The sequence below is a fragment of the Schistocerca piceifrons genome, chromosome 5 (genome assembly GCF_021461385.2).
Source record: "Schistocerca piceifrons isolate TAMUIC-IGC-003096 chromosome 5, iqSchPice1.1, whole genome shotgun sequence".
NCBI lineage: Eukaryota > Metazoa > Arthropoda > Insecta > Orthoptera > Acrididae > Schistocerca > Schistocerca piceifrons.
Window position 1 is genome coordinate 106,079,361 of NC_060142.1, and position 15,630 is coordinate 106,094,990.

At 43.0% G+C, this 15,630-nt stretch overlaps 1 protein-coding gene across 1 annotated transcript in view; it reads right to left on the reverse strand.

The window, feature by feature from the left end:
* Positions 1-15,630, reverse strand: part of LOC124798199 (cytochrome P450 6k1-like) — a 67,497-nt gene that overhangs the window by 21,095 nt on the left and 30,772 nt on the right. The window contains exons 4-5 of the mRNA XM_047261500.1: positions 13,058-13,320; positions 8,854-9,053 (exon numbers count right to left, since the gene is read on the reverse strand). Of these exons, the coding sequence (XP_047117456.1) occupies positions 8,854-9,053; positions 13,058-13,320 (463 nt within the window). The remainder of the gene's footprint in view (positions 1-8,853; positions 9,054-13,057; positions 13,321-15,630) is intronic.

Sequence of the window (15,630 nt, forward strand, 5' to 3'; positions counted from 1 at the left end):
TGGCCAAGGGGTATTGTACACTGGTTGTAGTCTATGTAGACCCCTTCATGACGATCATGTTTCCCAAAGGAAGTGGCATTTTTCCATGAGATAATGCACCACGTCACAAGGCCAGGAGTGTGATGGAGTGGTTTTGAAGAACACAGTGGCGAGTTTAAAATGGTGTGATAGCCCTTCAGCTCGCCATGTCTGAACTCGGCTGAACACATCTGGGATGTGCTCATCACCCCCCGCTCCCCCCCTCGCAGAATTTTCGGGAATTAGGTGACTTGTGATTGCAGATATGGTGCCAGCCTCTCCAGCGACTTACCAGGGCCGCAGTGCTTACACACCCTGATGTGTCACTGCCTTATCCATGCCAAAGGTGGACGTACTGACTATTAGGTAGGTGGTCATAATGTTCTGGATGATTGGGTGTAAAGGAACACACTGAATGTGCACTTGATCTGGCATGAAAAGAGTACATAATATTTTAATGTAATTAAAACAAATGTGTTAATAATAAGTAAATGTTATGCTCTTTAAGAGTGGAATCTAGATAGAACACTTATATAAAAGAGAAAATAGTAATAATAGAAAAAAATCTACGTACAGTCATTTGGCCTTCTGGTGCACAGATATCTGTTCATCCAGAAGGCAGATTTACTGGTCTATTGCACTATGCAGCATTGTTGTATAACAAACTTTCTAATTTACAGTTCTGGACTACACTACTATACAACACTACACTACACAGCACTATACTACACACAGTGAACACTATAAACCAGCAGAAGACAGCGAGCATAAACAAACTAGAGTTATAGACGAGCGGTGCATGGAAACAAGCCCTCTCACAGAGCAGCCAGGTTATATTCATATTTTGCACATCTGCAAATGTAGAACTTGACGCATGGTCTTTGCAGAAACTTGACACGTGGTGATAGGGATCCCCGATCCACACTGCTGTTTCGATGGTCGTAAGAGAACACGTTGATAGAGCAGGATTAGGTTCTTCACTGATATCAAAATAAGAAAACAATGAGCAACATGCAATACAAAGCATTCCGTAACGGCTACCATGCAATTACTTGCTCATGTTGGCAGTGTCGTAAACGAGGTTAAAAAAAAAAATAGTTAAAATGGCTCTAAGCACTATGGTACTTAACATCTGAGGTCATCATTTCCCTAGACTTAGAACTACTTAAACCTAACTAACCTAAGGACGTCACACACATCCATGCACGACGCAGGATTCAAACCTGCGACCGTAGCAACAGCGCGGTTCCAGACTGAAGCACCTAGAACCGCTCGGTCAAATCAGCCGGGGTAAACAAGGTAGTTCAGGCTTGACAAGTACCAGCATTTCACGAAACCGAGGGGGGTGAAAGTTATAGAGCAAGTTCCGGCAATATGATGTTGGTTCGCTGCCAGGCGATTTGAACTGTTGCAAGTTTATCAGTTTCTTACTGTATGATTTAAAGCCTTTTTTTGTTTTGGCGTCTTTCGAAACAAAGCTGGTTTCATATCATTGTGTTCCTAATTACGACGTAGTGTGTGTGTGTGTGTGTGTGTGTGTGTGTGTGTGTGTGTGTGTGTGTGTGTGTGTATGAGTTGGACTCTGACTTGCGTCGTGAATGTGTTGCCCATAATCTGCTTGATTTTTGCTTCCGTCTGTAATACTGCGTGGTATAAATGATTCCATGTTTGTTTTTGTCTTACAACATTTAAATGCGTTGTAAGTACCAGTACATTATTCATGTTCTACTCTATTATAGTTTGCATCCATTTGTCGTACTTTCTCACATTTAATGAACTCCATGTGAGAGCTATTGACAGAAATGGTACTCAACCGTATTACATCTTGTCACGGAATGAATATATGTTTCTGCATTGAATGGTGTTACTTCTTGCCACTGATTGTGAGTACGCTTTGTGGTATTAGTGACAGAAGCCATCGTGCCAGGTACTATTATGCACAAAAACTATAATACATGGAGCGCATATCTGTACATGAGATTGTGTGGTATAGTGTGAACTTATTTCCCTGTACTGAATGCTACTGCATTTAGTAAACTCTAGTTATTCAGAATCCACTAGTAGATACAATGATGAAAGCATGAGAGTGTGTATTATTTGCTTTTAAATTTTCATTGGAGTGGGAGGATGAGTATACTGCACTGATTTTTGCTAAAATGTATTATCTGTAGTATCTGAGTACCTGTTAATAATGTGTGAACACATTTGCATAACTACTGCTTCATTTTTAGCATTTGCAGATAGGGAATCGTTTTATCCATACAGTATTACAGACGCATGCAAAACTAAAGTAGAGTACGAGGAATATATTGACAGTGCCATTCAAAGAGTGCAACACGCCCAAGAGAGTAATACGGAACACAATGCAGTGAAACCACTTTCTGTGTCATGACATTTCAGATAATTTTTAAATTTTGAAATGTGCTAAGGTGGAATTATTTCTCCTTGATAATAGCTACATAGTCGAAATTACAGTAATGAGTTTCACAAATAAATTATTTAATAGTCAGGAGGTGATTAAGATTTCTTGAATGTAGTGAGGTCACAAAAACCTTTCAGTTTCCAGGTGCGCACTTCCCTGCTAGACTATGAGGCCGAGCCGTGAAGTATAAATGAAGAATATTGTCATCTGATCGCGTATTTCGGATTAAAAATATATTATTTTCCACGCCATATTTTCTCGAACTCCAAGTTTACTGCCATGCCACTAGGAGTGCTGCTGTCGTTCTCTGTACCTCTACAGGCTTTGCAGCTCTCATATTTTAGTGTTTTGTAACGGAACCACAATTACAAAAACACTTGCCACCTAAAACTGGCTCGTTAAAGTGTCCGCATCATTCCAAATTTTGAACTTTAGCTAGCAGACAAACGTAAGCATTCCTTTGTCCTAAGATGCTAGGTCCCACGACTGAGTCCTGTGTTGGATTACGCAGCATGTATCTTCACTGGCCACAATCGGTGTGACCAGAGCACCGAGCGCACTGATATATCGTTGCGTTCGTGTACTTTTCATTTTGTACCCACGTTGTCGGGTACATTATCTTGATAAGCTGGGCTACATTAAATGATTTTGCAGTACAAGTAATCGACAACAGAGTGGACTTTCGGTATTTATGGACAGAAAATAAAGCTATTTCAAACTACCTGTGATAAAATAGTCCACCTGGACGCAATTCGCTGTGAAATAGAAGTTATTACGTAATTTCGCATTTTCGCATCTTTATTCGCATTTACCGCAAATTGCGAATTTTTCGGGCCTCTAAGAGTTACTGACTCAACTAATGCTGACATAGTCCACTGCGTATGCAAAACGCATTATGTTATGCCCACCCTACATGCTTCTTACGTTGAAGATTTCCAGATAAAAGGGCAGGTATAAAATTCTTTTCCTTTTCCACTACAGATCCCAAGACGTGCGGCATATTTGTGGCGGGAAATTCAGAAAATTATGACTGGCAACAGTAGAGCAAATACATGATAAATTACTTCGTTTATCTCGCTGAATAGCAAGAGTGAACAATGTTTCCTCATTAAATGTCGTGACGATTTCCTGTCATAACCGTGCTGATCACGCCTAGCACTCAGTCTCTAACACAACGTCGTCACGAGACGTTAATCCTGTCCTTCCTTTCTCGTGGGACATTTTCCCACTGGGAAATCACTACTGTATATTTTGTGGTGTCACCGCCAGACACCACACTTGCTAGGTGGTAGCCTGTAAATCGGCCGCGGTCCGTTAGTATACGTCGGACCCGCGTGTCGCCACTATCAGTGATTGCAGACCGAGCGCCGCCACACGGCAGGTCTAGAGAGACTTCCTAGCACTCGCCCCAGTTGTACAGCCGACTTTGCTAAGCGATGGTTCACTTACAAATTACGCTCTCATTTGCCGAGACGATAGTTAGCATAGCCTTCAGCTACGTCATTTGCTACGACCTAGCAAGGCGCCATTATCATTTGCTATTTATCTTGTGATGCATGTACCGTCAGACAGATGTTCACCAACTATGGATTAAAGTTAAGTATTCAAGAAGCTACGTACTTTACTTGCTAGTCTCAATTACTTTACCTGTTCCAGACCTCACGCCAGCCTGCGTGAGCTTAAACGCGTGCCTTTCGGCTTCACCTCCTAGTGGCTTGGCTGTCTTGCCAAGTCACAACATATTTTGCGTAAGTATTTCAGTGTCCGCAGCCAGATCAAAGCTGAGGATGAATTGTAGCTTACATGGCATTTATTTGACTCAGTGACCTGCTTATTTTGAGCCAAAAATATTTGTTAAATGTCTTGTACAATTAAAGTGTTCAAAAGTGTGTGAATTCCTACGGGACCAAACTGGTGAGGTTATCGGTCCCTAGACTTACACATTACGTAAAATAACTTATGCTAATAACGACCCATACACCCATGCCCAAGGGAGGACTCGAACCTCCGGCGGGAGGAGCCGCGCAGTCCGTGACATAGCGCCTCTAACCGCGCAGCCACTCCGCGTGGCTGGTACAATTAATTTGTGCTTAAATGTAAGGAGAAAAAGTGAGATTTAATTAAAGCTTAGTAAAAGTCCTGTCCATAAATTGTTAAATTCGTCAGATTGGACACTACTGCTTCTATATTACTTTTGCACTGAAAAATGATATACTCTAGGAAGATGAAAGTAGCCGTATGCATCGAAGCGTCATTAAGAGGGTCTGAAGGAAGATTGCATCATACGGGTACATATAGAGGAAAAGACGAATACTACTTCCGATATGGATTAACAGTGCTTCAGTGACTATAGTTTGTGTAACACTTAAATCTACAAACATATTCCTCAAGCCTCCATCGGTGCATGGCGGAGAGTACCTAATCATTCCCCATCCTGTTCACCTCACAGACGGAGTCTATATGCTGCTGTACGAGTCCTGATTTCACTCATCTTGTCTTTGCAGTTCATATGCGACATGCATGTTGGTGGCCATAGGATTGTTTTTCAGTCAGCGGCAAATGGCGAATCTCTAGTCAATGGCGTTATGCGGAGAGAACTTCTTATTTCCTCCAGGGATTCCCATTTTAACTCACAGAGTAATTCCATAATACTCGTGTCTTGCTCGAGCGTACCAGTAACAAATATAGCAGCACGATTTTTATATTGTTTCGATGCCTTCCTTTAAACCGACCCGGTGCGGGTCTCAAACACTTGAGCAATACTTGATAATGGGTCCAACAAGTGATCAATACGTCGACTCCTTCGTGGATGAGCTACACTTTCATGAAATTCTCCGAATGAACACAGGTCGATTACTCACCTTCTTACAACCGATCATACGTGTACGTTCAATTTCATATTCATTTCCAATGTCACGCCTTAATATCAGATCGACACGACAATGTCCAGGAGCACACCAGTAATATTGTATTCTAACGCTACAGGATTGTCTTTCCTACTCTTCTTTTCCTTGTGCCTTTGTCCCGCACTTGCACAGGGTCGGCATGGTTATGGTTTGATTTAGTAATGGGTGACCGGATACCCTTCCTGTCGCCACCGCGGTGGATGAGATGATGAGGAAGATAACACAACACGATGACGAGGATGAGGACAACACAACACCCAGTCCCTGAGCGGAGAAAAATCCGCGACCCTGCAGCGAATCGAACCCGGGCCCCTGTGCGCGGCATTCCGTCGCGCTGACCAGTCAGCTACCGGGGCGGACTTTTCCTACTCATCCTCATTGACTAAGATTTTTCCACTTTCAGCGCAACTTTCCATTCAGCACACAAAACAAAAATTCTCTAGAACCTTTCCTGTACTTTGCAGGGGCTCAACGATGACACTTTCCCATAAGCTGAAGCGTCATCAGCAAACAATCGCAGAAAACAAAAATTCTCTAGAACCTTTCCTGTACTTTGCAGGGGCTCAACGATGACACTTTCCCATAAGCTGAAGCGTCATCAGCAAACAATCGCAGATTGCTGTTCATACTAGCCGTAGGATCATTTACGTGTATGGAGAACAAGAGCTGTCCTATCACAATAAGGACATTACGTCACAAAGATTGATTTTATCCGGCTGTGCACGAAAATGCGATATTTCAGGGCGTCATAACTCCCATTCTGTTGATCACTAAGACAATTTAAATATAACAGACTCCCTCCAGCCCAGGCAAATTGAGCTAATCGGACGGTTCTGTCGCATTAGGTGTGATCTAGGGTTAACCTTAGGCAGCTTATAAAAGCTCTGTTTCTTCACAGGCGGTTTCTGAGAAAACCCCAGAAGACCATGATTTTTGGTTACGAAAAACCATTAGTTGCGGAGATGGCCGCTTCTGTAATTTCTGTTCATGGCATATCGTCGACATTCTTTCCATATGTTCTTCAGATCATATTCTATGGGAACTTCGAAACTGTTTTCGATATCATTATCCGTTACCAAGGTCCAGAGGTTCAAAATTACCTTACCAAAGCGCATAAAAAATGAACGTAATATCCGTCTGAGAAGTAAATGTAGTTTTAACTGGCGCAGAGGGCAAGGGTTCTAGGATCATTGCAAGAGTTCTGAGATCACACAATTATTTAGTCTGCAGTTCTTCACGAATAAGACTTTATAGGGCACTGTCTCTGTATAACGGCCAATTCACACCTATACAAATATGCCCAAAGCGGTACTATAATGACAAAAAATGCGCTATAGAGGGTCTTAATAAGTCTGAAAAAAACTAAAATGACTGGCAAAAATCATGTAAATCTGAAATGACTGCAAATATTTCTAGCAACATTTTTGCTCTTGTAAGACACAAACCATAAACCAGGCGTTTTCGATGAATTGCGATCAATAAGCAAAATAACCAGAAAAAGGGTAACGTAAGCGATTTTGTTACCCTTATATTATTCATACTGATATGCTTTTTAAGTGTCGAAGTACATAAACTCTCAAAATTTTACTGACCTACAGAATTAATTTTATATGAATAGCACATCTTCCTGTAACAGTGAAGAAAATAGAATCCGCCAGAAAAATGTTTCAGTCTTAGCACAAAAAGACGAATATGTACCTCTTTAAAAGACTCTGAATGAAAAGTGGGGAATCAGCTGCCTCAGTCCTGCAAACGTATTCACGATTTTTTGGGGTAAAAGAGAGTAACAGAGAGAGACAGTGATGGTGGAAGGGAGAGGAGACAGTGCCAGTGGGAGAGAGAGTGTGTGTGTGAGAGAGAGAGAGAGAGAGAGAGAGAGAGAGAGAGAGAGAGAGAGGACAGTGATGGTGGGAAAGAGAAAGTAGCAGTGAAAGGGAAAGAGAGATGGATGAAGACAATAGCAGTGGGAGCCAAAGAGAGGAGAAATATTGATGGTCAATGGGAGGCACTGGTAGTAAAAAATAAAGAAAGATGGAGGAGGATGGAGAAAGAAACAGTGGGAACAAAGGAGAGAGGAGACAGTGGAAATGAAAAATACAGATGAATGGAGACCATACATAGGCTCAGGGGATCTGGACCCTCCCAGACCGGCAAGCTTCAACACGTAGGTATAGCAGAGGGCGAATCCTGCCCTGATATTTTAAACACAAGTTGGACCCCCAAAATTTGTGAGCTGCCAAGGTATGGTGAAGGAGTGGAAGTAAAGAAAGATAAGAAGAGACAGTCTATACAATGGCAGTGGGATATACTTAAACAATGAGAGACGCATACAGAGTGGTCCATTGATCGTGACTGGGCCATTGTTTATTGCATTAATGTGGTATTTACAGGTAATCACGCTGTAACAGCATGCGTTCTCAGAAATGATAAGTTCACAAAGGTACCTGTATCACATTGGAACAACCGAAATAAAATGTTCAAACGTACCTACGCTCTGTACTTTAATTGAAAAAATCTACCTGTTACCAACTGTTCGTCTAAAATTGTGAGCCATATGTTTGTGACTATAACAGTGCCATCTATCACAAAGTGAAAAAAGTGGTCGAACTAAAACGTTCTACACGAATATATAATAAAAAATGGGGGTTCCTATTTAAAAAAACGCAGTTGATATCCGTTTGACCTATGGCAGCGCCATCTAGCGGGCCAACCATAGCGCCATCTGGTTTCCCCATTCAAGCTAGACGAGTTTCGTTCTTTGTAGTTTTTTCATTTGATTTTTATTTCGTGAGATATTTGGCCCGGTCACTATCACCCTGTATAGATGTTGGCAATGAGAGGGAACTGCTAAATATCAGTGCTTAATTGCAAAGAGAGACTGGATAAATCAGAATGTTCTGTATTCAAAGAGTGCAAATATGTTAAAGTGCCAAAATTTGTGGTGAGAAAGGCTGAATAAGGATCGAGGCAAACAGTTGCTCACTTTTCTGTCAGAGTCTTTAAAGCAAAACATATTCCCCTTTTTTTGGTGCGACAGAAGCATTTTTGCTCTGGTAACTCACAGCTAGTGCTACACATTGTGTAGATACGTATGTGCTAATCCAGAAGAAAATATTTTTGCACTACTGTACGTTATATATTTGGTTACACTCAAAGTCAAGAACAGAAATGTAGTCACACAAAGCAATTAAGCTAGTAGACAGCATTTTCTAGTGGTACTTATCCAAGTACTCGTTACCAGCATGTGGTACATTCGTAAACACAAAAGATAATGGGATCAAACTAATCCTTACTAAAGTGAGTGACAGCACTTTCTTCCACCGACCCCCTCACATACACCACAGAAACACAACTTACAAACCATAGAACATGCAATCTAAGATTATATGATACGTAGGCGCACAAAGAACATGATATTCCTACACGATGGCTTTGTGACATTTGGAAGAGAGGACACTGTGAGTCTAGCTAAACACCAGCAAGAACAAGAAGAGAAGAGGGACTTACTGTCAGGAGTGCCAACACCATTCTGATGCCCGTTCTCCATTGTCTCTCCTTTGTCAGGGTCGACATATCCCTTGTTTTTGAGCTGAATGAGGAGGTCCATGAAATCTTTCCTGCTGTAGTTGTTCTTCTCTCTGTAAGCGACAGTGTCTGCGACCATCTGCTGAAAATATCTGCTGACGTCTGTCGTTCCTCCTTTGACCCTACAAAAAAGATAATAATTATTTAGTATTAACGCAACGACTCCTAAAAGCAGTTCCCCCTTTCTACTGTGAAAGACGATTACTTGTCTAACATTTCCAAAATATTGTATGTAGCGGCAAATGATAGATGGTGCTGTTCCAGAAAAAATGAAGCTCCTATCAGGTTGTGATCCACAAGGAGTGTGCAAACAACATGCGATGCTGACTGGTCCTAAGACGAAAATGGACTGGTGCGATGCATTCCGAATTTTCGGCCGCGAGACTGATCATGGCTGACGCAGCGTTCCTAACTCATTCTATGCTCGACGCACGTCTTGCATTAGTGGTGGATGCCAGGCGGCTATCGGCGCGGCGCTACAGTAGCGGTGAGATGGTCCATGACAACCATTGGTGTACTTTTCTCGAAAAACTGTCAGCATCTCAAAGAATGTGGAGCGCCTACGATCGTGAGCTTCTGGCAGTATATGAAGCAATCTAGGCGAAGAGCAAGTGTTCAAGATGTTCACGTACCATAAATCGTTGACTTTTGCTTTCAACAGCTGTTCTCCACACCAATTGAACTATCTAGAGTTCGTAGCTTAGTTCAGTACTGACATCAAGTACATTTCATGCGTCAACAGCGCGACGAGTTCAATCGACTTTTCTGCTCTGGCCCGAGCACAAAAAGAAGACTAGGAACTCCGAACGACGCTCGTCAACGACGACGTGACACTATAACAGTTGCAGCTCGTCAACATTCTGGGAGAAGATGTCAAGCTCTATTGCAACCTCTCTCGTGGACAACCTCATCTGTTTCTTTTACCAGCTTTCAGAAAATAAACTTTTTACAGCATCCAGAACTTGTGCCATCGAGGAGTATGTCCGGTTTTTCGACTCTTTCCCCAACGTTTTGTGTGAGTTGGCACGGAAAAGCACTGTCGAGGATGGACAAGGACATGTTCACAGCGCCAAAGATGTAGATGGAACAGTACGTTTTTCCCATATAAATCTAGATGCTATGCGACCACTTCCTCCATCGAACAGTCAACGCTACGTTTTCACAATGTTCAATCGTTTTACCCGTTAGCCATGTGCAATGGAAATTGGTACCATTACCGCCGAAACATTAGTCTCTACATTTGCGTCAGCGTGGTTAGCTGTGGACGGCAGTTTGAATAGGACCTGTTCGCGCAGCTTGCCAGATTTGCGGCTATGTTCCTTGAAGGCGGAGTTCATGTGCTATGGAAACAGATGGACTTCGTCTCTTCCAATGGTTCTGCTTGGTCTACAAACAGCTTATAAGCCCGATATTGATTCTTCGGCTGCGGTGTTGGCCTACGGAGAGACCTTGCGTCTTCCTGGCTAATTCGTCGACGCAGGTACACTGCAAACTCCCTCGCAAGACCAGACGGATTTCTTATGTCGACTGCAGAACCACGTCGCGCGCATCCATCCTCCAAAATCTTCTGTCACGGGACGCCACTTTGTTACATGCATAAGGACCTAGATCACTGCTCGCATGTCATGCTCCTCACCGGCGGCGTAAAACCACCCTTACAATCTCTGTACACTGGCTCGTACCGTGTGTTACGGAGAAATGCGCAGACAATGGGTACCACCGCCACAGATGTCCATAGAACACCCAGCGACGCGGACAGCTCGCTGGAAAACTCAGCTGGAAAAGTCAGAATTCATCTCATATTCTTCATCTGCCTGAAGAAATGAGTAGTCATAAAAATAAATAAAAATAAAATATCACATGGCGTGTGATAATGGTGGGAGACACCATCATTGGGTTAGACTAAATCATCGGACCAATGTAGCAGCAGCCTTTAACACCAGCATTGGTTCATGCTCAGGGCTTGTTAATTCTCCAGTTACACTTAGAGTTCATGGTTCAATGTTTGTTTTAACGTTGTTAGCAAATACCCTATTGAATAATCATTAATGCATCCTGTGACCGATTTTGCAGGCAATACTTGAAACCCCAAAACACTCCTTCTGCTGCATGTCGGGCAATGCGAAATCAACGAGGCCTCAGAAAACGAATGACAAAGCTCTCTGTCCGATCTTTCCATCGAGGTGATGGACAGAAATAGCTTAACCACCGTGTGATTTTAGCCTGAAAGAAGTTGGTGGAGCTAAGCGACCTATCACATATTTTCCACAGAGAATATCGAGCAGGGAACCCATGAAGCAAAAACACAAATTCACTATAAGGGTGCACGAAACACGGCGGGAGTGAAAGATATATACCCTCCCGATATGTTTGACAAGTATGTACTATTAGCAACCTAGTACAGTTTGTTGCTTTATACTGAGAATGACTTGTAGATTCTCATGTTTCTTACAGGCTGAGATATCCCATAACACGTTTGACGTCATAATTTTCGGCGTGGCCATTTCTGTCGTCTGAATATGACAGATTTACTCTCCAGAGCCATTACTGAAACTTTGGATCATTACATGGAGACACTCCATACATAGTGAGGTCATTGCGGTGAGGTAGTGCGAGATTGTATGACTTAAATTTTCCAACATGTCCAGCACCTCCACATTAAGTGCACATCTTCATCTACATTTACATCCATACACCGCAAGCCACCTGACGGTGTGTGGCGGAGGGTGCTTTGAATACCTCTATATTGTTCGTGGAAAGAAAGATTGTCGGTATGCCTCTGTGTGGGCTCTAATCTCCCTGGTTTTATCCTCATGGTCTCTTCGCGAGATATACGTAGGAGGGAGGAATATACTGCTTGACTCCTCGGTGAAGGTATGTTCTCGAAACTTCAACAAAAGCCCGTACCGAGCTACAGAGCGTGTCTCCCGCAGAGTCTTCCACTGGAGTTTATCTATCATCTCTGTAACGCTATCGCGATCACTAAATGATCCTGTAACGAAGCGCGCTGCTCTCTGTTGGATCTTCTCTAGCTCTTCTATCAACCCTATCTGGTACGGATCCCACACCGCTGAGCAGTATTCAAGCAGTGGGCGAACAAGTGTACTGTAACCTACTTCCTTTGTTTTCGGATTGAATTTCGTTAGGATTCTTCCAATGAATCTCAGTCTGGCATCTGCTTTACCGACGATCAGCTTTATATGATCATTCCATTTTAAACCACTCCTAATGCCTACTCCCTGACAATTTATGGAATTAACTGCTTCCAGTCGCTGACCTGCTGTATTGTAGCTAAATGATAAAGGATCTGTCTTTCTATGTATTCGCAGCACATTACACTTGTGTACATTGAGATTCAATTGCCATTCCCTGCACCATGCGTCAATTCGTTGCAGATCCTCCTGCATTTCAGAACAATTTTCCATTGTTACAACCTCTCGGTATGCTACAGCATCATCCGCAAAAAGCCTCAGTGAACTTCCGATGTTATCCACAAGGTCATTTATGTATATTGTAAGTAGCAACGGTCCTACGATACTCCACTGCGGCACACCTGAAATCACTCTTGCTTCGGAAGACTTCTCTCCATTGAGAAAGACATGCTGCGTTCTGTTATCTAGGAACTCTTCAATCCAATCACTCAGTTGGTCTCATAGTCCATATGCGCTTACTTTGTTCATCGGTAAGGGCTCTCTGAAAGTTCCTAGGTTGGAGAAAACTTTAAAATCCAGGTATGGGGAAGAAAGCATGCGGAAGTTCCTGTTCAAGGATCTGAAAAGCAGAATCAGTAGCAAGACAGCGGCCGTAAGCCAAGTTAGTGAAACGCAGAATGTTTTCTGTAACATAAATGCCCTATTGGGGTTCGACATTCCGTCGACGAAGAGGCTCGGATTATAGGAGGACTGGGAACTAATTCAGAGGTGTCATTCTCAAGGAAGCATTCCAGCATTTGCCGAAAGCGACGTGTAGAACTCCCAGAAAACCTAAATTTGGAAGACTGAGCGGACACTTAAATACCGCTCTCTGCAGCGTGAATACAGCGTCTCACTCACTCTACCATGAGGATCTCCCATTCCCCTTACATCAAATGGATCTATTTACAGGAATTAAGTGTTGCAGGTCTCACCTTAGGTAGTTCATTAACGTTGGACTGAGGAAGGTCAGAAGGAAACCGATGGCCGTACGCGCAGAAGGCTCAAAGATCTTGCGTCCCCACTGTCGGAACTCGTGGTCAGGATTCCGCTGGCAGTTGCACTCTTGGCCGAAGGCGACGGAGGAGATGACGTCAGTGGTGAAGCGCGCAATCAGCTCTCGAACCTCCACCGACTCCCCGTGGTCCACCATCTTCCCCACTACGTCGGCCATCTCGCGCCCGCAGTCCTGGATCGTCTGTCACAGAAATACGTACCACGTCACTACCAGCGTCCGTAGCAGAACAGCACGCTTCAGAGAACTAGCACAGCGTAAGGTTATGAACATGTTTGCAAATCTATTCATTCAAAAAATGTATCTTCAGTGTGCTGTTCACGTAGTTGAAATACAGGGTGTCCAGAAAAGGACTCCCTGATTTCAAAATTAAATTTCTCGAAAACAAAGATCGATAGAAGAATGCAGTAAACGGTATGTCTATTGTGAAAGCTGTAAGACGTTTATACAGCAGTTTGAAATAATAGTTACAAAAGCTGCTAACAGATGGCGCTGTAGGCTGTACAGCTCATATCAGCATACATAAATGAAATAATCGTATGAAAACAATCTTTGCAAAGAATCACATCACAATGTTTTCAAGATGTTCACCATTGGCACTACAGAGGTGGCGCAAAAGAAGAATGAAATTCGCCATCACATTTCGTAGTGTCTCAACCGAAATGGATTCACATGTCACAGAGATCGCCAATTCAAGCTCGTCCAGCGTGGCGGGATGCTTCGGGTAGACCATGTCTTTCACTGTGCCCCACAAAGAAGAGTCACAGGGAGTCAAATCCGGCGAATATGGAGGCCAATCCATGCCTGCACCAGTAAATTTGGGATATTCCAAAGCAATGACTTGATTCCCGAAGTATTCCTCAAGAAAGCGAAACACTTGTTCGGTCCGATGTGGTCGGGCTCCATCTTGCATAAGCCATTCAGTACCTGGTCGATCCTCTAACGCTTGCTGTGTGGCGACAAATTGTTCCAAAATTGCAAAGTAACGCGCACCAGTGACCGTTTCTCAAATGAAAAAAGGGCCAATAATGCCTCTTCTGCATACTGCAGCCCACACAGTAACTTTAGGAGAATACAGGGGTTTCGCTTCACACCAATATGGCTTTTCGGAACCCCAAAATCGCCAGTTCTGCTTATTCACGTATCCATTCAGGTGGAAGTGTGCTTCATCTGTAAACCAGATGCAGCGAACATCAAATCCTTCACTATCAATCATTGTGAGCATCTGATTAGCAAAGGCAACCCTTTGTTGCACAGCTTGTACGGGTATGGCCTGGTGTGTTTGAATTTTGAATGGAAACATGTGTAGGCTCTTTCTCAGTACGGATGACATTGGATTTCGCTGAATAATTCCAGAAACTGTGGCGATATTTTCAGGCGTAACTGCGGTTTGCTTGCGGCCAACATGCCCCACTAGATCATCAGTTACGCTGCCTGTTCGTAGAAATTTTGCGAAGAGCGTACGAATGGTTTTCGCATCGGGTCCTTTTGGAACATTAAATCGTGCTTGAAAACTTAGCCTTGTTGCCGTAGGACTCTCTTCTAACCTGTGGTACTCTAGCAATAGAAAAACGCGTTGCTCAGTGGAGTACATGGTTTTAATCTCTTCCTTCGGTACGCTAACCTCCTTTCACGTTTCAATAGTGGAACTGATCGCTCTGGGCTTCGGATCACTATTTATACTAGGCATTACGTATGGCGATTACAGCGCCATCTGTTAGCAGCTTTTGTAACTATTATTTCAAACTGCTGTATAAACTTCTTACAGCTTTCACAATAAACATACCGTTTACTCCATTCCTCTATCGATCTTTGTTTTCGAGATATTTAATTTTGAAATCAGGGAGTCCTTTTCTGGACACCCTGTACATAACCAACACGGATCCAGAAAATATTGTTCCCATGAAGTAATGATAGCTGTCGACAAAAGATCTCAGATCGATTCCATATTCCTAGATTTCCAGAAGGCTTTTGATACTGTTCCTCACAAGCGACTATTAATCAAATTGCCTGCATGTGGAGTATCGTCTCAGTTGTGTGACTGGATTCGTGATTTCCTGTCAGAGAGGTCACAGTTCGTAGTGATGGATGGTAAATCATCGAATAGAACAGAAGTGATATCTGGCGTTCCACAAGGTAGTGTCATACGCCCTCTGCTATTCCTGATTTACATAAATGATGTAGGTGATAATCTGAGCAGCCCCCATAGATTGTTTGCAGATTATGCTGTAATTTACCGTCTAGTAAAATCATCAGACGATCAATTCCAATTACAAAATGATCTAGAGAGAATTTCTGTATGGTGCGAAAAGTGGCAAATGGCACTAAACAAAGAAAAGTGCGAGGTCATTCACATGGGAACTAAAAGAAAATTTTGGGTATACGATAAATTGCACGAATCTAAGGGCTGTCAATTCGAGCCGGCTGCTGTGGCCGAGCGGTTCTAGGCGCTTCAGTCTAGAACCGCGCTGCTGCTACTGTCGCAGGTTCCAA